At 40.0% G+C, this 21,295-nt stretch overlaps 2 protein-coding genes across 7 annotated transcripts in view; both read left to right on the forward strand.

The window, feature by feature from the left end:
- Positions 1–7,428, forward strand: part of LOC123992751 (TLC domain-containing protein 1-like) — an 18,277-nt gene extending 10,849 nt beyond the window's left edge. The window contains exons 2-4 of the mRNA XM_046294235.1: positions 2,676–2,758; positions 3,872–3,954; positions 5,987–7,428. Coding sequence (XP_046150191.1) covers positions 2,676–2,758; positions 3,872–3,954; positions 5,987–6,388 — 568 coding nt within the window. The 3' untranslated portion in view covers positions 6,389–7,428. The remainder of the gene's footprint in view (positions 1–2,675; positions 2,759–3,871; positions 3,955–5,986) is intronic.
- Positions 7,429–13,260: 5,832 nt separating this feature from the next.
- On the forward strand, positions 13,261–18,541 carry LOC123992752 (ras-related protein Rab-34-like). Of its 6 annotated transcripts, XM_046294238.1 has the most exons (14): positions 13,261–13,796; positions 13,889–13,936; positions 14,916–15,015; positions 15,166–15,242; positions 15,867–15,970; positions 16,115–16,206; positions 16,346–16,414; positions 16,604–16,705; positions 16,796–16,860; positions 16,994–17,045; positions 17,155–17,236; positions 17,436–17,526; positions 17,691–17,810; positions 17,966–18,541. In XM_046294238.1, exons 5-14 carry the CDS (start codon positions 15,896–15,898, stop codon positions 18,031–18,033), a joined length of 816 nt encoding a protein of 271 aa, XP_046150194.1. In that variant the 5' UTR covers positions 13,261–13,796; positions 13,889–13,936; positions 14,916–15,015; positions 15,166–15,242; positions 15,867–15,895; the 3' UTR covers positions 18,034–18,541. The 6 variants fall into 6 exon arrangements, with proteins under 6 accessions (XP_046150194.1, XP_046150192.1, XP_046150196.1 ...); XM_046294236.1 differs by lacking the exon at positions 14,916–15,015; XM_046294240.1 differs by lacking the exon at positions 14,916–15,015 and having other exon boundaries at positions 17,691–17,798.
- Positions 18,542–21,295: the final 2,754 nt, after the last annotated feature.

Below are 21,295 nucleotides of genomic sequence, written 5' to 3' on the forward strand. Positions count from 1 at the left end.
TGTATATACGTGTGTGTATATGTATATGTATATATGTGTATATATGTATGTGTATATATGTATATGTATATACGTGTGTGTATATGTATATGTATATATGTGTATATATGTATGTGTATATATGTATATGTATATATGTGTATATATGTATATGTATATACGTGTATATATGTATATACGTGTATATACGTATATGTATATACGTGTATATATATGTATGTGTATATACGTGTAAATACGTGTATATACGTGTATATGTATATACGTGTATATACGTGTATATACGTGTATATACGTATATATACGTGTATATATGTATATGTATATGTGTATGTGTATATGTATATATGTATGTATACGTGTATGTATGTATGTATATATGTATATGTATATACATGTATGTATATATGTATATGTATATATGTATATGTATATACATGTATGTATATACATGTATGTATATACGTGTATGTATGTATATGTATATACGTGTATATATGTATATGTATATATGTATTTACGTGTATATATGTATATGTATATACGTATACATATGTATATGTATATACGTGTATATACGTATATGTATATACGTGTATATACGTTATTGTATATACGTGTATATACATGTATATGTATATACGTGTATATACATGTATATGTATATACGTGTATGTATATGTATATACGTGTATATACGTGTATATACGTGTATGTGTGTATACGTGTATATACGTGTATATGTGTGTATACGTGTATATGTGTGTATACGTGTATATGTGTGTATACACATGTATGTGTGTATATACATGTATATGTGTGTATACGTGTATATACGTGTATATGTATATACGTGTATATACGTGTATATGTATATACGTGTATATGTATATACATGTATATATGTACATGTATATACGTGTATATGTATATACGTGTATATGTATATACGTGTATATGTATATATGTGTATATACGTGTATGTGTATATACGTGTGTATGTGTATATACGTGTATGTGTATATACGTGTATGTGTATATACGTGTGTATGTGTATATACGTGTGTATGTGTATATACGTGTGTATATACACGTGTGTATGTGTATATACGTGTGTATGTGTATATACGTGTATGTGTATATACGTGTATGTGTATATACGTGTATATACGTGTATGTGTATATACGTGTATATACGTGTATGTGTATATACGTGTATATACGTGTATGTGTATATACGTGTATATACGTGTATATACGTGTATATGTATATACGTGTATATACGTGTATATGTATATACATGTACGTGTATATACGTGTATATACGTGTATATGTATATACGTGTATATACGTGTATATACGTGTATATGTATATACGTGTACGTGTATATACGTGTATATACGTGTATATACGTGTATATACGTGTATATATGTGTATATACGTGTATATACGTGTATATACGTGTATATACGTGTATATACGTGTATGTATATACATGTATATACGTGTATATGTATATACGTGTATATGTATATACGTGTATGTATATGTATATACGTGTATGTATGTGTATATATGTATATGTGTATACATGTATATGTATATACATGTATATGTATATACATGTATGTATGTGTATATATACATATATGTATATATCTACATGTGTGTGTGTATATATATATATCTACATGTGTGTGTGTATATATATATGTATGTATATGTATGTATATACGTGTATATATATATATGTATATGTATATACGTGTATATATATGTGTATATATATATATATATATATATGAATATATATATATACATGTATATACGTGTATATATATATGTATATATATATATGTATATATATATACATGTATATACGTGTATATACGTGTATATATGTATATGTGTATACATGTATATGTGTATATGTATATACATGTATATACATGTATATGTACATACATTTATATGTATATACATGTATGTATGTGTATATATATACACACATATGTATATATCTACATGTGTGTGTATACATATGTGTGTATACATATATATATATACGTATATATGTATATATATATACTACACAGTACCTATACTACTTGGATAGTTGACAACACATGGACAGGCTATACAATTTAGGCTAGTAATAGATGTTTTATAAAGTGAAAGCAGTTATATTCGACAAGCTGCTGTTCATGTAGTTTACTGATTATTGCCATACGTGTTCACCCTGACCTGCTAGACATCATCAGGTCATGCATTATCAAGGGAATCTACTGTCTCACCGTAGACTTTGCTATTGACCTTGTGAAGGCACAAAGCATCTTGTAAAGAAGCAGGAGAATCGCTGTTACCAGATCATTATATTAAGTCTGTGCTTAGTCAGGCTATTCTCTACAGCAGGGTTTACCAAGCTTGCTCCTGGGGCCTCCCCCTGGTTGCACGCTTTAGTTTTTGCCCGAGCACTACACAGCTGATTTTCAAATAATCAAAGCTTGATGATGATTTGGTCATTTGAATCAGCTGTGTAGTGCTAGGGCGAAAAACCGCAACGGGCCAACAGGACCACGTTTGGGAAACCCTGCTCCACATTGAGCCCTGTGTCTGAATGAGAGGAACTCTGACTTCACTGTCCATAATCATGTATCCCTGTCCTTTCCAGTGTGATCATTTCGCCTGAGTTGGCAACCAACATTCACTCCTTCTACACGGCCCCGGCCTACATGCTCATCTGCATCTCATCAGGTCAGTCACTACCCCTTTAAGATGGCTGCTAAAAGACCTGTGTTTGAAAGGGTTAATTAAAGGTAAACTGGGAATTCATTAACATTGACCACAAATGGTGTGGAAGAGTGGGGTTCATTGTGGGGAGTCTGTAAACACTTCAACTTTTTGTTATGATGGCTTCAGTCTGGCTTGATTGCTATGGGCACCAAAACGAAACCCCTAAAGACCCAGCAGTCAACAGCCCTGCTGAAAGATGTGATGACGAGATGTGACTAGTGTTGATGTTATTATTTTGTGTGTCTCGCATGCATGTAACTGAAGCTGCAGGTCTGAGGAGAGCCAGCCTGACAGCCGCAAACCTTCCATTCCATTGAGACAGATCGCCATTTATAGAGGTTCACACAACACTCATTTTTGAAATGCAGTCCAAAGCGGTTTCCCTGTGTTTTCCTTTCAAGTGTAACATATGTCCATGGTGCTGATAATTAGGATGGACAATGCCAGTACGGTCCAATATATTTCTCTCCGCTGATATATGTAGGACAGGGAAGTCCTGACTATTTTGTTTATGGTACTACTGTTATCAACCATTTAGATGGCCTCCTCTGTTGTTTGGACCTTGATAAGTAATCCATAGAAATAGAATCTCCATAGAAATAGAATCTCTGTTCCGATATCCACACTAGCATAGAATTTGAATGAAGCAATGTATTGGGCATGCATTCAAAGAGGTATGCTGGAATGCATGTTGGAACGTGGCCTAAGATTAGATAGCTCTTAGATCAACTCTGTACTGGTATCCCGTGTATATAGCAAAGTTATCATTACTCATTGTGTATTTATTATTACGCGTTTTACTTTTCAAATCACATTTTATTGGTCACATACACACATTTAGCAGATGTTTGTGGGTGTAGCGAAATGCTTGTGTTCCTAGCTTCAACAGTGCAGTAGTGTCTAACAATACACACATCTAAAAGTAAAACAATGGAATTTTTTTCATGGCATTGTTGGGAAGGGCCCATAAGTAAGCATTTCACTAAGTCTACACCTGTTTGTGATGAATACCATTTTATTTAGAATGCTCAAAAGGCCTCGACTGAGGCATTGCTCTTTACTTTTTTTTGACAGGATACTTTGTACAAGATGCAGGTGACATCATTCTAACTGGACATGCAAGAGGATCCTGGGAGTTCTTAATTCATCATGTTCTGGTAAGATAATTTACCTTTTTGTTTCAGTTTGTACCTGGTAAGAATCTAAATATGGCCTCTTTTTTAAAATGATATATTTTTGGTTTTGTTTGTTACAGCAGCTAATGCTAGATTGTGTCTGAAGGTTAGATGCAGTATTTTAATTGACTGGTTTTGTTTTATGACCTTGTGAAAACAGACTGATCGCTGCGCTCACGCTTTGTTTCACTTCAAGCTAAGTGAAGTGAATTGAAACAATGTGAGCTGTGAAGGAATTTTGCAGATAACATCTTAATATTGTATGGTGCTAAGAGGAATCACACTCCTTCTAGGGGGATTTTACTATGTCAGTAGTGACATTTTAAAGGTGCCACAGTGAGGGCATATTCTGTAATCTAAATGAACGCTCCTGTGTGCCTATCCCTGACAGGCGAACAACACCCACCATTGTGTGGGGGGATGTGTGTTGTGTTGAACACAGGGCATCTTGCCACTGATCTGAGGCACACATTGAGCTGAGCTGAGCTTCCCTGTGTCTCCGATTAGTCAGTGTACACTATATATACAAATGTATGTGGACACCCCTTCAAATGAGTGGATTCTGCTATTTAAGCCACACATTGCTGACAGGTGTATAAAATCGAGCACCTAGCCATGCACTCTCCATAAACAAACATTGGCAGTAGAATAGTCTTACTGAAGAGCTCAGTGACTTTCAACGTGGCACCGTCATAGGATGCCACCTTTCCATCAAGTCAGTTCGTCAAATGTCTGCCCTGCTAGAGCTGCCCCAGTCAACTGTAAGTACTGTTATTGTGAAGTGGAAACGTCTAGGAGCAACAACGGCTCACAGAACGGGACCGCCATGTGCTGAAGCTCGTAGTGTGTAAAAATCGTCTGTCCTCGGTTGCAACACTCCCTACTGAGTTCCAAACTACCTCTGTAAGCAACGTCAGCACACAAACTGTTCATCGGGAACTTCATTAAATGGGATTTCATGGCCTAAGATCACCATGCGCAATGCCAAGCGTTGGCTGGAGTGGTGTAAAGCTCGCCACCATTGGACTCTGGAGCAGTGGAAGCACATTCTCTGGAGTGATGAATCACGCTTCATCATCTGGCAGTCCGACGGATAAATCTGGGTTTAGTGGATGCCAGGAGAAGGCTACCTGCCCAAATGCATAGTGCCAACTGTAAAGTTTGGTGGAGGAGGAATAATGGTCTGGGTGGTTTTTCATGGTTCGAGCTTGCCCCTGATTTCCAGTGAAGGGAAACCTTAATGCTACAGCATACAATCTCCATTCCTAGCAAACGCAGCTGATTTAATCAAATTGCATTCTAAACTGAAGGTCATGATTAGGTGATTATTGGAGTCTGGTGTATTAGCTGGGGCAAAACTGTGACCCCAATCAGGCCCCCGAGGACTGGAATTGCCCACCCCTGCCAGCTGATTATGTGCTTCAAACTTTGTGGCAACCGTTTGGGGAAGGCTCTTTCCTGTTTCAGCATGACAATGCTCCCGTGCACATAGCGAGGTCCATAAAGAATAGTTTGTCGATCGGTGTGGAAGAACTTGACTGGCCTGCAGAGCCCTGACCTCAACCCCTATCAAACACCTTTGGGATGAATTCGAATGCCGACTGCGAGCCAGGCCTAATCGCCCAACATCAGTACCGGACTTCACTAATGCTCTTGTGACTGAATGGAAGCAATGTTCCAACATCTAGTGGAAAGCCTTCCCAGAAGAGTGGAGGCTGTTATAGCAGCAAAGGGATCAACTCTATATTAATGATCATGATTTTGGAATGAGACAAGCAGTTGTCCACATACTTTTAGTCATGTAGTATTTGTCCCAATATTCTGACCACTAGTTGGTTGATTAGTGTTTTTTTGGTGAGCCATTAATCATACAGTATATTCAATATAAATTGTCAATTTTTCCCCAGTTTTACTATTGCAAAGATTACAGTATCCCAATTGCCTTACAGCAGTAAGGTGGCAGAGTGCCATTGGTATATATTAACTACTTTCTCTCTGTCCTTCCCTTCCTCAGGTGCTCTGGTGCTTCCTGTATTCTCTGTACTCGCACCTCTACGTGGCCGGTGCTGTGGTAGCTCTCTTTGTGGAGGTTAACAGTGTCACCCTGCATTTGAGGCTAATGCTGAAGCTAGCATCACAGCAGTCGTCCCCTCTGTACCAAATCAATAAGTTCCTCAACCTCTTCACCTACATCGTCTTCCGCCTCAGCGCACAGTTCTACCTCACATATTACATCGTCCAGAACTACTCCTGGATGGACAAAGGAGGCTACTTCCTTGTTACCATGACTCTCATGAACACCATGATCCTGATCTACTTTTATCGTCTTCTCCGCGCCGACTTCTTCCCCCGGAGCAGGGCTCACATGGAGCAAAATGGCACCCACAACAACGTCAAAAAGTTCCTCACTGAATGACACCGATAGTGACATGATCGTATACCAGATGTTGTGTTTGTTCGGTTACACATCTCATCGCATTGTGTCAAGCTGTGACTTCATTATTATTATTATTATTATTATAACAACAACAAAAAAGCTCTCAAAGGCTCGTGTTGTTGTGAGAGGCGGCCAGGACAGGATGTGGACAGTGGTACATGCCCTATAGTGATGATTATGCCCACTGTGGCTGAAGATCCCTCACTCACACTAACTGGGCAGCATACAGTGAGAGACTGGTCTGTTCACACTGACTGAGAGAATCCTACTAAATTACTTCCAGGATACTGTGCCACTTTTGCTTCTGATCATAGCTAATACAATTGTTAACAATATAGGAATTTACATGATTCATGTGCAATGCTCTTTTACAGAAAAAATGCTAGCAATCATACATGCATACAGTAGAGAAACAAACTGCCAAGGATAACCGGGACCACCTTGGTTGCTGTACATCCCACCCCACAAATTCTGTCAGGTGTGGCTTAGCAACATAGTTTTATTGAAATTTCCACTAATAGGATTTTGTAAATGTACTATAATACAATCAATATCTGACACTAACAAACTGTCAGACAATACATCTGTTTCACTTTCATTCTTCCCTGTTTGGTCTCAAAAGGTCAACACCAATACATGGGTGACTGGCATTCTTACAACAGCAACCATTCTTTTCATTCCATAAATCTAACGTAGTGAAATGCATGTATCCCCTGGAAAGTAGCTGAATGTACAGCTAGGTCAATTTTAATTTATTTGAGGTTACAAGAATTGCTTCTCTTCAAGTTATTTATCAAAGTGAACCAAACCGAAATGGACAGGTCCAGAGGATGGGTTAGCCATAGTAGTGCCTATACCGCAGTTCCTTCGCAACAATTTTCCCTGGATAGCCCCCATAGTATGTCTATAGACAGTGTTGGGGAAGCTACTCAGCAAAAAAAAAAAAAAAGCTTCTTCTCACTGTCGACTGCGTTTATTTTCAGAAAAATTAACGTGTAAATATTTGTACGGATATAAGATTCAACAACTGAGACATAAACTGAACAAGTTCCACAGACATGTGACTAACAGAAATGGAATAATGTGTCCCTGAAAAAGGGGGTGTCAAAAGTAACAGTCAGCAGTTGGTGTGACCACCAGCTGCATTAAGTACTGAAGTGCCACTCCTCATGTACTTCACCAGATTTGCCAGATCTTGCTGTTTAAAAAAAAATATTTTATTTCACATTTTTATTTAACCAGGAAGGCCAGTTAAGAACAAGTTCTCACTTACAACTTCGACCTGGCCAAGATCAGGCAAAGCAGTGCGAACAAAAACAACACAGTTACACATGGGATAAAGAAATGTGCAGTCAATAACACAATAGAAAAATATACAGTGTGTGCAAATGGAGTAAAATTAGGGAGGTAAAGCAATAAATAGGTCATAGTGGTGAAATAATTACAATTTAGCATTAACACTGGAGTGCGAGATGTGCAGGTAGAAATACTGGAGTGCAAAAGAGCTCAAAATAAAACAATATGGGAATGAGGTAGTTGGGTGTGCTATTTACAGATGAGCTGTGTACAGTGATTGCTAAGCTGCTGAGGTGTTTGCTTTGGGGATGACCAGTGAAATATACCTGCTGGAGCGCGTGCTACGGGTGGGTGTTGCTATGGTGACTAGTGAGCTAAGGCGGGGCTTTACCTAGCAAAGACTTAGATGACCTGGAGCCAGTGGGTTTGGAAACGAATATGAAGCGAGGGCCAGCCAACGAGAGCATACAGGTCGCAGTGGTGGGTAGTATAAGGGGCTTTGGTGACAAAACGGATGGCACTGTGATGGACTGCATCCAATTTGCTGAGTAGAGTGTTGGAGGCTATTTTGTAAATGACATCGCCGAAGTCAAGTATTGGTAGGATAGTCAATTTAACGAGGGTGTGTTTGTTTGGCAGCATGAGTGAAGGATGCTTCATTGCGAAATATGAAGCCAATTCTTTCTTTCATTTTGGATTAGAGATGCTTAATGTTAGTCTGGAAGGAGAGTTTTCAGTCTAACCAGACACATAGGTATTTGTAGTTGTCCACATATTCTAAGTCAGAGCTGTCCAGAGTAGTGATGCTGGACAGGTGGGTAGTTGTGGGCAGCGATCGGTTGAAGAGCATGCATTTAGTTTTAATTGCATTTAAGAGCAGTTGGAGGCCATGGAAAGAGAGTTGTATGGCATTGAAGCTCATCTGGAGGTTAGTTAACAGTGTCCAAAGAAGGGCCAGAAGAATACAGAATGGTGTCGTCTGTGTAGAGGTGGATGAGAGAATCATCAGCAGCAAGAGCGACATCATTGTATACAGAGAATAGTCGGCCCGAGAATTGAACCCTGTGGCACCCCCATAGAGACTGCCGGAGGTCCGGACAATAGGCTCTCAAAGTTCAGTGTGTCAAATCGATCTGAGAAGTAGTTGTGAACCAGGCGAGGCAGTCATTTGAGAAACCAAGGCTGTTGAGTCTGCTGACAAGAATGTGGTGATTGACAGAGTCGAAAGCATTGGCCAGGTCGATGAATACAGCTGCACAGTATTGTCTCTTATTGATGGCGGTTATATCGTTTAGGACTTTGAGCGTGGCTGAGGTGCACCCATGACCAGCTCGGAAACCAGATTGCATAGTGAAGAAGGTACGGTGGGATTCGAAATGGTCGGTGATCTGTTTGTTAACTTGGCTTTCGAAGACCTTAGAAAGACTGGGTAGGATAGATATAGGTCTGTAGCAGTTCTGTAGCAGTTTGGGTCTAGAGTGTCTAGACCGCGGCAGCTTTCCGATCTTTGGGGATCTCAGACGATGTGAGAGGTTAAACAGGCTAGTAATAGGCGTTGCAACAATTTCAGGGGATATTTTTAGAAAGAGAGGGTCCAGATTGTCTCGCCCTGCTGATTTGTAGGTGTCCAGATTTAGCAGCTCATTCAGAACATCAACAATCTGAATTTGGGTGAAGGAGAAATGGGGGAGGCTTGGGCAAGTTGCTGTTGGGGGGGTGCAGGGCTGTTGACCAGGGTAGGGGTAGCCGGGTGGAAAGCATGGCCAGCTGTAGAAAAAATGCTTATTGAAATTCTCAATTATTGTGGATTTATTGGTGGTGACAGTGTTTCCTAGCCTCAGAGCAGTGGGCAGCTGGGAGGAGGTGCTCTTTTTCTCCATGGACTACACAGTGTACCAGAACTTTTTGGAGTTTGTGCTACAGGATGCAAATATCTGCTTGAAAAAAGCTAGCCTTTGCTTTCCTAACTGCCTGTATATATTGGTTCCTAACTTCCCAGAAAAGTTGCATATCGCGGGAGCTGTTCGATGCTAATGCAGTATGCCACAGGATGTTTTTGTGCTGGTCAAGGGCAGTCAGGTCTGGAGTGAACCAAGGGCTATATCTGTTCCTGGTTCTCATTTTTTTGAATGGCGCATGCTTATTTAAGATGGTGAGGAAACCACTTTTAAAGAATAACCAAGCATCCTCTGCTGACGGAATGAAGTCAATATCCTTCCAGTATACCCAGGCCAGGTATCCTTCGATGATAAATGCGAATCCGACCATCACCCCTGGGGAGACAAAACCGTGACTCGTCAGTGAAGAGCACTTTTTTTTTTGTCTGGTCCAGCGACGGTGGGTTTGTGCCCATAGGCAACGTTGTTGCCGGTGATGTAAGGCAGGTCCTCACCAGACTACAAGCCCTCAGTTCAGCCTCTCTCAGCCTATTGCGGACAGTCTGAGCACTGATTGTGCGTTCCTAGTGTAACTCGGGCAGTTGTTGCCATCCTGTACTTGTCCCGCAGGTGTGATGCATTGTCCTGTGCAGGTGTTGTTACACGTGGTCTGCCACTGTGAGGACGATCAGCTCTCCGTCCTGTAACTCTGTTTTAGGCGTCTCACATTAAGGACATTGCAAATTATTGCTCTGGTTACATCTGCAGTCCTCATGCATCCTTGCAGCATGCCCAAGGCGCGTTCACGCAGATGAGCAGGGACCCTGGGCATTTTTCTTTTGGTGTTTTTCAGAGTCAGTAGAAGGGCCTCTTTCGTGTCCTAAGTTTTCATAACTGTGACCTTAATTGCCTACTGTCTGTAAGCTGTTAGTGTCTTAACGACCGTTCCACAGGTGCATGTTCATTAATTGTTTATGATTCATTGAACAAGCATGGAAAACCGTGTTTAAACCCTTTATAATGAAGATCTGTGAAGTTATTTGGATTTTTACAAATTATCTTTGAAAGACAGGGTCCCGAAAAAGGGACATTTTCTTTTTTGCTGAGTTTAGTTTACCAAGCGAACTTTTTCCAGTGTGAAGAAATTGGTAAGGTGCACTAAAGCCACCATTTACATTTAAGTAATTTAGCAGACGCTCTTATCCAGAGCGACTTACAAATTGGTGCATTCACCTTATGACATCCAGTGGAACAGTCACTTTACAATAGTGCATCTAAATCTTAAAGGGGGGGGGGGGGATGAGAGGGATTACTTATCCTATCCTAAGTATTCCTTAAAGAGGTGGGGTTTCAGGTGTCTCCGGAAGGTGGTGATTGACTCCGCTGTCCTGGCGTCGTGAGGGAGTTTGTTCCACCATTGGGGGGGCCAGAGCAGCGAACAGTTTTGATTGGGCTGAGCGGGAACTGTACTTCCTCAGTGGTAGGGAGGCGAGCAGGCCAGAGGTGGATGAACGCAGTGCCCTTGTTTGGGTGTAGGGCCTGATCAGAGCCTGGAGGTACTGAGGTGCCGTTCCCTTCACAGCACGCTTAATTTATATTTTTATTATGTAACTAAAGTTACTTTTTCAAAGTTAACACAAATTTAATCTAAACTACTTTGTAGAAACATTGTAAATCTGATATGACGTAGACTACAAATTGCAAGAACCAATCACTTTGGGGTCATATGGTAAGGATGTGTAATTTAGCTTATTAAACACGCTTCAAGTGTGAATGGCCGTGCTGCTGCTCCAGTTTCAATTGTTCTGCCTGCAGCTATGGAACCCTGACCTGTTCACCGGACGTGCTACCTGTCCCAGACCTGCTGTGTCAACTCTCTAGAGACAGCAGGAGCGGTAGAGGTGCTGATGTGTTGCACCCTCGACAACTACTGTGATTATTATTATTTGACCATGCTGGTCATTTATGAATATTTGAACTTCTTGGTCATGTTCTGTTATAATCTCTCCCCGGTAAGCTGTCAGAAGAGGACTGGCCACCCCTCACGGCCTGGTTCCTCTAGGTTTTAAGTTTTGGCCTTTTCTATGGAGTTACTCCTAGCCACCGTGCTTCTACACCTGCATTGCTTGCTGTTTAGGGTTTTAGGCTGGGTTCTGTACAGCACATTGAAATATCAGCTGACCTAAGAAGGGCTTTATATATCAATTTGATTTGATTTGAATGAGGCAGGTCTGATGCCAAAAAATATGGGAAATTATTGCCTACTTCACCCATCTTTTATTTTTTCAAATAAAAGTGGTGTGCAGTTCCAGGAGTTAGCTACACCACTACATGGCAAAAAAAGTAACAAACTACTGAAAACACTACAAAGATTTGAATTTAGTTCAACTACCACCAAGCTACTGCAAAATAGAGTAAAAATACTAGTTGAACTACATAGATAGTTCACTACTCCCCAACACTGTATAAATGTGACGTTGGACTGAATGATGTGGACAGAAATCTCTGTAGAACAACTGTGTACAATAAACGGTCAGTTTTGAAGAGCTATACGGGCTCTTGCCAAATATACTTTACATTTTGCATTTTTTTGTTAAGTTTTGGTTCCATGAGCTGAAATAAAGGATCCCAGAAATGGTCCATAAGCACAAAAAGCTTACTTCTCTCCAATTTTGTGTGCACATTTGTTTACATTCCTGTTAGTTGGCATTTCTCATTTTGCCAAAATATGCCACACCTGTCAGGTGGATGGATTGTCAAGAAGCAGATTAAACCGCATGATCATTACAAAGGTGCACCTTGTGCTGGCAATAAAAGGCCACTCAAATGTGCAGTTTTGTATCACAGTACTACCACAGATGTCTCAAGTTTTGATGGAGTTTTTCCTAGCCACTGTGCTTCTACGCCTGCATTGCTTTGGCAGTACGTCCAATTGGCATGCTGACTGCAGGAATGTCCCCCAGAGCTATTGCCAGAGGTTTGAATGTCTATTTCGCCTCCAACATCTTTTTAGAGAATTTGGCAGTACGTCCAACTGCCTTCACAACCACAGACCACGTGTAACCACGCCAGCCCAGGACCTTGTCCAGCTTCTTCACCTGCTGGATCGTCTGAGACCAGCCGGACAGCTGATGAAACAGGAGTATTTTTGTCTGTAATAAAGCCCTTTTGTGGGGAAAAACTAATTCTGATTGGCTGGACCTGGTTCCAGCCAAGGTCAGGCCCACCCATGGTTGTGCCCCTGCCCAGTCATGTGAAATCCATAGATTAGGGCCAAATTCATTTCAATTGACTGATTTCCTTATTAACTGTAACTCAGTAAAATCATTGAAATTGTTGCATGTTGCGTTTTATATTTTTATTCTGTATAGTAAAAAAAGACATATTACTGTAAAAAGTAAAATATACCTTAACATATAATAAATTATGAAGCAATTGCTTGACTCGAAGATGACATCTCTGATTTGAATAATTTTATTTGATGTGCCTCACTAAAGCTCTTTAAAAGCCTTTTGTTTGTTGAACGCATCTTCATGATATGTTGAATAAATAAAGACCCTTAGTTAAGGAAGGAAAACATTGTTAAACTGTTTTGAATTATCGTCCAATTGCGTAAAGATAAAATATTTAATGGATCTATGCCGCCCTCTAGAGCTGTTTTGTGTAAACTAACGAGATTATTGATGCTGGTGCATATGCAAGATGATTATACCACCTCCAGGAAAGAAATAACAAAACATTCTGTATTTTGCCAGATGTGGAGTTAAAACCCTGCCTAATTGTAATTTTCCATTGGCTACTACTGGTAAGACACCCGACACCATGTATCCATGAGACAGGAAGTGTCGATGAGCAAAGAAATAGAAAAAGTGGCAAGGCAACATAGGCCTGTAGTAAATATCAAAGGACAGAAAACCCAGCGTTCTAATCACCGGAATATGACGCCAATGACTATAATGTTGCATTGTAGCCTACAAGATTTGGTGTAATGAACCATGTTGCAGCAAATGAGAAATTAAATGTGTGTTTGGGCTACTTTGAGTCCAATGATATCTGCCGCCAGGGGGAGTCGACACGCAAAGACTTTATTTCCCAAATTCCAATGAGAACCTGGAGCTGAGTCAGAGGTCCGCCTAAACACCTAAATAATTTGCAGACTACGTTATTTCCCACTCACTTCCGAAGGTCTGGCTTATTTGGTGTGAACGAATACGGTGAGCTTTTTGGAAAGATTCGGATTCATTTATGTAAAACCTCAAATCTTGAAACCAAACTAAAAGTCTAAGCTTTTCTTTATTGACTGAAGGTTTAACATTACGCGTGACGAAAAAACGCCATCCTGTCCCGTTCCAAGGTATGTAGCTCCAGTGACATCCCAGCATGGACTCCGTTCGTTAGTAGCTTTTATTTTTCCTTTGTAGACAACTTCGGTTTTTATTAAACCATTTTGGGAGATCATGTTTCAGTGTGTCCACATGTTTTGGTTCTTGAAGGGACTAGAGTTGCTTCTTAACATGTGGAATATGATTAAGCATGATTACAATTATAAAGAGCAACAATACGTTTTACAGTCTATTATCGGTTCAGTATGAATTAGCTATATTATTGTAAACAGTTTACAGTAATTCATTTTCTTTGTGCACAGAACAATAGGATTAAAATAGAGATTAGTGGATCATCTCCAGAACAGAGGAGTTACTGGCTACTGACTCAGGCTAATCAAATCAAAGTTTATTTGTCACGTGCGCCGAATACAACAGGTGTAGGTAGACTACAGTGAAATGCTTACTTACAGGCTCTAACCCATAGTGCAAAAATGGTATTAGGTGAACAATAGGTAAGCAAAATAATAATAATAACAGTAGGGAGGCTATAAAAGTAGAGAGGCTACATACAGACACCGTTAGTCAGGCTGATTGAGGTAGTATGTACATATAGATATGGTTAAAGTGACTGCATATATAATGAACAGAGAGTAGCAGTAGCGTAAAATTGTAATCAGTCAATTGTAATCGTGTAGTGGTGCGTCATCCCACAGGTTGCATAGGCTACTCTTGCTCATAATTGTCATGTTAACCAAACCCAATGCTTAATTTGACTCTACAGTGGAAAGTCTGCATATTGTAGTTATCGGATTCACATGGAATTGTTGTTCAATTTAAATGTTTGAATATAAAATTATTGGTGAAAAGATGAAATGTAATTTTAGCTTCCAAATGAGAGATTTGGGTTTTCATAAGGTTAGGGCTCTGCTCAATCAGTGGCCCGCCCCTGTGAAGAGACATGGGTTATAAAACTTTTCAAACACACCCTTCTCCCTCCACTATATAAAGCCTTGACGAAAATGTAACCTCCTGTTCCGAGAATATGAGGACGATGTCAGAATGGTTCAGAATGAACCCAACCTCCAGCGTGAGCTTTTGTTTGCAAATGGTATGAACTTTGAACTCTTATTCACTACAGAAGTGATACCTCCTAGCCGTTGAGTTAGCAACAGCAGCTGCAAACGTGGGCTAGGAAAGAACAGATAGAGTATCCCGTCTACCACACAACGACTTTACTACAACATATCCAATTTACCAGCAGAGACATTCTTCAAAGGACTCTGTTGGGCAACACGGCCTTCCATCTACCACCAACCTACCGAAGCGCAGCTCAGAGTAAGTATTTATTGCATTTTCGTTTCCAAATGGGAGGTAATTTAGAATGCATAAGATACTGTATTTACGATAGAGACATTGCTTCTCCCGTTGTTCCTCAGTCTTCCCGTTCTTTTACTCAAACCCAGACCCTTTTCTTTGTGTAACCAGCTGTCATATCTGTTCCGCCCGCTAGGGACGTTTTCCTTTATGACGTAATTTGTAATTAAGGAATGATTCATTCTGTGTATATGTAATTCTGTGTGATTAGTTAGATATATGATGAGACTGAAATAAGGTGACGATTAATATTGACTGCTATTGATGTAAAATATTACTAGGTCTTTATTTGGAAGTTAACTGCTCTATAAATATTATTTTGTGGTGCCCTGACTTTCTAGTTACTTACATTTACATGATTAGCTCAATCAGGTAATATTAATTACAGTGAAAGGATTTTATAGAATAGCATAGCGATGATATGCATGCAATGCTTTATTATAAAGATGATTTTCTGGAGCTCCCGAAGTCACCCCGCTCTCACTTTCACTTTTTGTTCCGGCACCTCCCGATTGACAAATTAAGCACTGACAAAACCTAAGTCTCTCTCTCTCCCCCTCCACTTATTCATTCTGTACCCTGTAGGTCCCTCTGATGATTGTTATCTTGGCCTAATGTCTGTCCGAGTGCCATCAATGAGTGTGCTGCCTCCTGTTCGAAGGGACCGCGTCATTGCCCAGCTTCCTCAGGTAAGCATGATACAGTACATGCTAGCAGTCAAACAGTCATTTGAATGTGTTACCCTGTCTGGGCTTGCAAACCTAGTTCCTTTGCCCTCTAGGCTGCTTAGGCCAAGAATCTCATAAAGCTGTGTTCATTATGTTCTAATCTAGTGTTACAGTAAGAAGGCTGCTGTGCAAACTAAAGATGAGTTCAACTTCAAAGTGAAGACTGCCTGCCAGGAGCAACGCACTGGCACAGTAGGGTGGGTAGGCCACAAAGCCTTTTCATGTTCAAGATATACAGATAGTTCCCTTATGGCATTATGGGGATGAGGGTGGTATGTTGTCTCATTGTGATCTTTGATTGTCTCTCTGTCTGTGGCACCTCTGATTTTAAACCAGCAGGTTTAAAATAGCTAAGGTCATAGTGGTTGGTGACCTGGCCGTGGGAAAAACCTGTCTGATTAATAGGTAAGCAAAGTTTGGATATTCCTGGTGCGTAGTACTTGATTGTAGTATCAGTCAACTGGGCCGTTTTGGTGAATTAATAACCAGATGGAATGCAGTGCATACACCAAACTGGAATACCGTCGGTTGTTTTATTATAGGTTGTTTGCAAGTACAGATTATCAGATTTTCCTAATCATTTACGCTTTTTAGATTTTGCAAGGATGCATTTGACAAGAACTACAAGGCGACCATTGGTGTTGACTTTGAGATGGAGCGGTTTGAAGTGTTGGGGGTGCCTTTCAGTTTACAGTTGTGAGTCTCAATCTACTGCTGTGTTCTACAGTAATAATCCCCAGAGCTAATCTGTTTCCCTTCACTCACCAATATCTCTCTCCTCTACAGATGGGACACTGCGGGGCAGGAGAGGTTCAAGTGTATTGCCTCCACTTACTATAGGGGAGCTCAGAGTAAGGAAACTTTCTCTTTGAACAGTTGTTATGTTTCCATATAATTCATTACGACCTAAAACGTGTTGCCATGTTCTTAGGGACAGATTTGATGAGGTTTGAGTTTATTAATGAAGTGAATTCTGTTTTCCAGCGATTATTATTGTGTTTGATGTAGTTGATGTGGCATCTTTGGGCCATGCAAGGTAAAATACATTAGATTCAACTGTCATGAGTATAAATACACATTTCAGCTGCATGTGTGCTCTGTAAATTCCATTTAACATATTTGAATGTCGCTATGTTTATCCACAGGCAGTGGCTTGAAGATGCCTTGAAGGAGAATGATCCTACCAATGTTCAGCTTTTCCTGGTGGGCACAAAGAAAGACCTGAGTGTATGTGTTCACTCTTTTTATATACAATCTGCAGAGGCACAATTGATCTGTTTTCTCCGCTCATGTCAACTTCCAGAAGTCGAAGTTCAGACTATGTACTGGATACTAAAAATTAATGGAATACTGTATATTATTATAATAATAATAATATGTTTTCTATATCCATTGTGTTTCCCTCTTCTCTCTGTTATTTTCTCAGTCTCCTGCTCAGTACTCTCAGATTGAACAGGATGCCACCAAATTGGCTGAGGAAATCAAAGCAGAGTATTGGGCCTTGTCATCATTGACTGGTTGGTGGGCTAATTCATCAGATCAATGTTGAGGCTGGTAGCAATAAGACAGGATGCAGCCTACTTGTTTGTAAGACAGTATTATAATTTGTGTTAACTAATTGTCTAAACATCTGAAGAAGAGCGGTGACTTCATGTTTTTTCCCCTCCTGGTCTTGTTGTAGGGGAAAATGTGAAAGAGTTTTTCTTCCGTGTTGCATCATTGGCATTTGAGGTCAACGTTCTGGCAGAGATAGAGAAGAGTGGATCAAGACACATTGGGGACGTTATCAGTGAGTGCACAGGTGTGCACTGTTCAAATATGGCACCATGCATTATGTGATACGAATAACATCAGTTCTCTTGCCACGTTAACCCTAACTAGGTTACAGACAGACCCTTGTATGAGTAACATAAACACACAAGCCTTTTTTTCATGCAAGTTTCTTGTTTGTTTCAGAAATTAACAGTAATTCAAACAGCCTGTATGCAACATCAAAGAAGAAACAGTCAAACTGTTGTCAATGAAGACAAACACATGACTACAACAGTAAAAAGGTAACAAAGCAAAAAGCATCATTTCCTCAGAAGAGAAACTGAGAACCCATTACCACTCCCAGAGACATGGAATTTGCAGTGAGGCAGGACGGAGACTTTTGCCTTCACAGACATTTGATTTTAATTTCTGCTGGCCCGGAAAGAACAGCTTCTTGGTTGGATGTGGATTCCTGTGGTGCTTGGCTCATTTTTGCCCATCCAGAGTTTCGGATAGAAATTCCTCTGGTTCATTGTACTCCATACTGTACAGTTCCAGTTCTTGAGTCCTGACAGAAATTGTGATCGAGGTACTGCTTTAATAGCTATGGAGTATGGACAATCATGGATGTTTTCAAATACCCAATATGGATATTTTTAAGACACTCCGCCATTAGGCCTGTTAGATTTCTTTACAGAGTTGTTTTGTTTAGGGTTTCCATCCAACATGTTTTTTGCACAATTTGTAACCATTGCATAGATTAAAACTCATGACTCCTTCCTGGGATGTTACATTATGCTAGCTAAGGAGTATGATTACATAATCCTATTTTTAACAGCACAACTGCATTCATACAGTATGAGAGATGTGTATTATTCAGATGTACCTCGTCTACACTAGATAGATACAATAATATAACTGAGAATGATTGATTTTTAATGATGTGCGATATTTGAATGACTGATCTTACATTATCCCTCTAGTTGAATACCATAATCAGAGTGAAAAGTGCATACATATGAATAGGTGCTTCCATCAATAATTAACTCTGGCGTGTGAAGACATACAGTATGCAATCAATGCATCCTCATTTTTTATTTCTTAGTAATTTAATATATATATTTTATATATATATTTCACACCCCAGAGTTAATTCTTGATGGAAGCACCTTCGGCAGCTACGAATCATTTTTAATAATTCTATCAATCTTCCACAACTCTTAGGGCAACATACTGTATATCCATTGTTTTTGTCAAAATTGCTTAAGCTCAGTACATTTGGTTGGGAATCATTGATGGACAGCAAATATTCAAAAATTGTCTTGTTTTTTTTTAAAGCAGATATAAGTCAGGATGGAGACCGGACTATTTAGGAACACTCAACACCTCATTGGAAAGCCATTCTGATTGCATCTTCGGCATTACAATTTGGGTCATTGTTTTTGGATTTAAAAAAAATGTATCCCAGGGTTAGGTTTTCAGAAGACTGAATTGGGATTTCCTATAACTTTTTACCTGGGCTGTGCTCCATACATTTTTATTTTCATCCTATCCCCAGTCCCTGCTGGTGACAAGCATACCCATAATATGATGCTGCCACCACAAACCTGTAGTTTCTTCTGTGGCCTCTCTCATCAACAAGCTGTTTTCGCACACAGGACTGTCGCTATCGACTGGAGTTTTTTAATACATTTTTTCGCACCATTATCGGTAAAGTCTAGACACTTTTGTGCACAAAAAGCCCAAGAGGCCGGTCGTTTCTGAGATACTGGAACCGGCCCGCCTGGCACCGACATTCATGCTACGCTCAGTCGCTTAGGTCACTCGTTGTGCCCATTCTAACTTTCAATCTAACAGTAACTGAATGTCTCAATGCCTGTCTGCCTGCTTTATATAGCAACCCATGGCCACTTGACTCACTATCTGTAGGACCACACCATTTTTGTGAACAGGGTGGTGTACCTAATTAACTGGTGTGTATGTTTCCCTAAGAGTTGTACAAAGTTGGTAGAATATTATTCAAAATGATATACAGCTGTAATTTCATTTAATTTGAATATGTGGATGTATAGGAAAAAAAATCTAATCCATTTTTATATTGAATTTGTTTACATTTTCACTAGGTACTATATATACAATGTGCTTGTATATAAGCCAAAATAATGGAATGCATTCACCACTCCAAGGCAATTCATGATCTTAGTGACTTTTTGGATAAAGCACCATACTAGAGTAACATAGAATTCTTGTCAGCACAGTTAGATTGCCTACCCGCTCGGAACTGCATGACATTGAGTTTGAGCATTTAACTGGCGAAGCTCTTGGAAGGAGTCAAAATATTGTTTGTCAATTTGAATCTGTAGTTCCTCCGGGATGCAGTGAAAGCTTGTATTTCTCCTTGATCCACTTCCCTCCCTCTTCTCAATTGGCACAGCATCAACACCTGCAAATATGCATTACTTTTACTTGATAATAATTCAGATAGAAAGCTTTACAGTATGCAGTTGTGATTAAAGTATATATTTTTTTGCACTTTTCAGTGATACAACATATTAAATCAAATCTAGCCTACCTACAATGAGACATTGTCTGGCATGTGACCTACAACAGTCACTCCCTGCCGCTCCACCAGTTTGATAGCAGCCTTCATGGTTCCTCCGGTCTCTATCCTCTATCAGCATCTGGAGCCCTGCAACACAGAGAGACACCAACTAGTGGTTGTGGTTGTTTCTTCCTAGGTACCCTATTCCCTACATAGTGCATTACTTGCTCTATGGGCACTGGTCAAAATAACAGAATAGGGTGCTATGTGGGATGTCCACTGTATTTATATTCAAACTCTTAACTCAATGTGATGCACGCTGGCAGTCCTACTGAGTTACAGGACAAAACACATTCAGAGAATCTCCTTGAAGGGGAAATGTTTACTTAAATACAAAGGTGTTCAGTGGCTATACAAACTCTTTGCTACAGACTAGGGTCCTTGGTTCCTGCACCAACACTAGATTATGTCACAGGAAATAAGAGTGGTTGTCAGAGGAAATGAGGCCATGCTTGCATTCATTGAAACAAATACAAACAGTGAGAGCCAACACAGGCTATACTGCCTCTTAGCTTGTGGGTTCATTGAGCTTGTCTATCACACTGTATGTTGTCTTGCTACATTCATGTTAATGAATCTGTCTTTATCCTTCACCTCTGGATTCTACAAACAAGGCAGGACTCTTGAAACCTTAGATGAGTGATGTCCCTTCATTGGCCATAGACTCTGGTGACTTATTCACCAAGGAAAGCAATTGTGTCCGTGTGATGGCCTTAACACATTCAGGTGAACCTCCATCTTCTCTCTGCCTGAGTAGTCCCTGTACTCTTGGCTCTGGATTTGTATGCACGTGTCCTGCTTTGCGGATAGCCAGAAAGCCCTTTCCACGGGTTGTGACGATCCTGAAAACCACCAAGACAAAAATGACATCTTAGAAACAGCACAGATAGACTGTTGTTGTATTGAGGAGATTGTGAGAGTTCATTTCACCA

The sequence above is a fragment of the Oncorhynchus gorbuscha genome, linkage group LG13, assembly GCF_021184085.1.
Source record: "Oncorhynchus gorbuscha isolate QuinsamMale2020 ecotype Even-year linkage group LG13, OgorEven_v1.0, whole genome shotgun sequence".
Lineage (NCBI taxonomy): Eukaryota > Metazoa > Chordata > Actinopteri > Salmoniformes > Salmonidae > Oncorhynchus > Oncorhynchus gorbuscha.

Bases quoted from the DNA above. Each gene is read 5' to 3' on its own strand.
- LOC123992752 (XM_046294238.1), top strand. From the start codon at position 15,896: ATGTCTGTCCGAGTGCCATCAATGAGTGTGCTGCCTCCTGTTCGAAGG. The intron at 16,415-16,603 runs GTAAGCAAAGTT...TACGCTTTTTAG, and splicing joins AAAACCTGTCTGATTAATAG to ATTTTGCAAGGATGCATTTG. The intron at 17,046-17,154 runs GTAAAATACATT...GTTTATCCACAG, and splicing joins GCATCTTTGGGCCATGCAAG to GCAGTGGCTTGAAGATGCCT.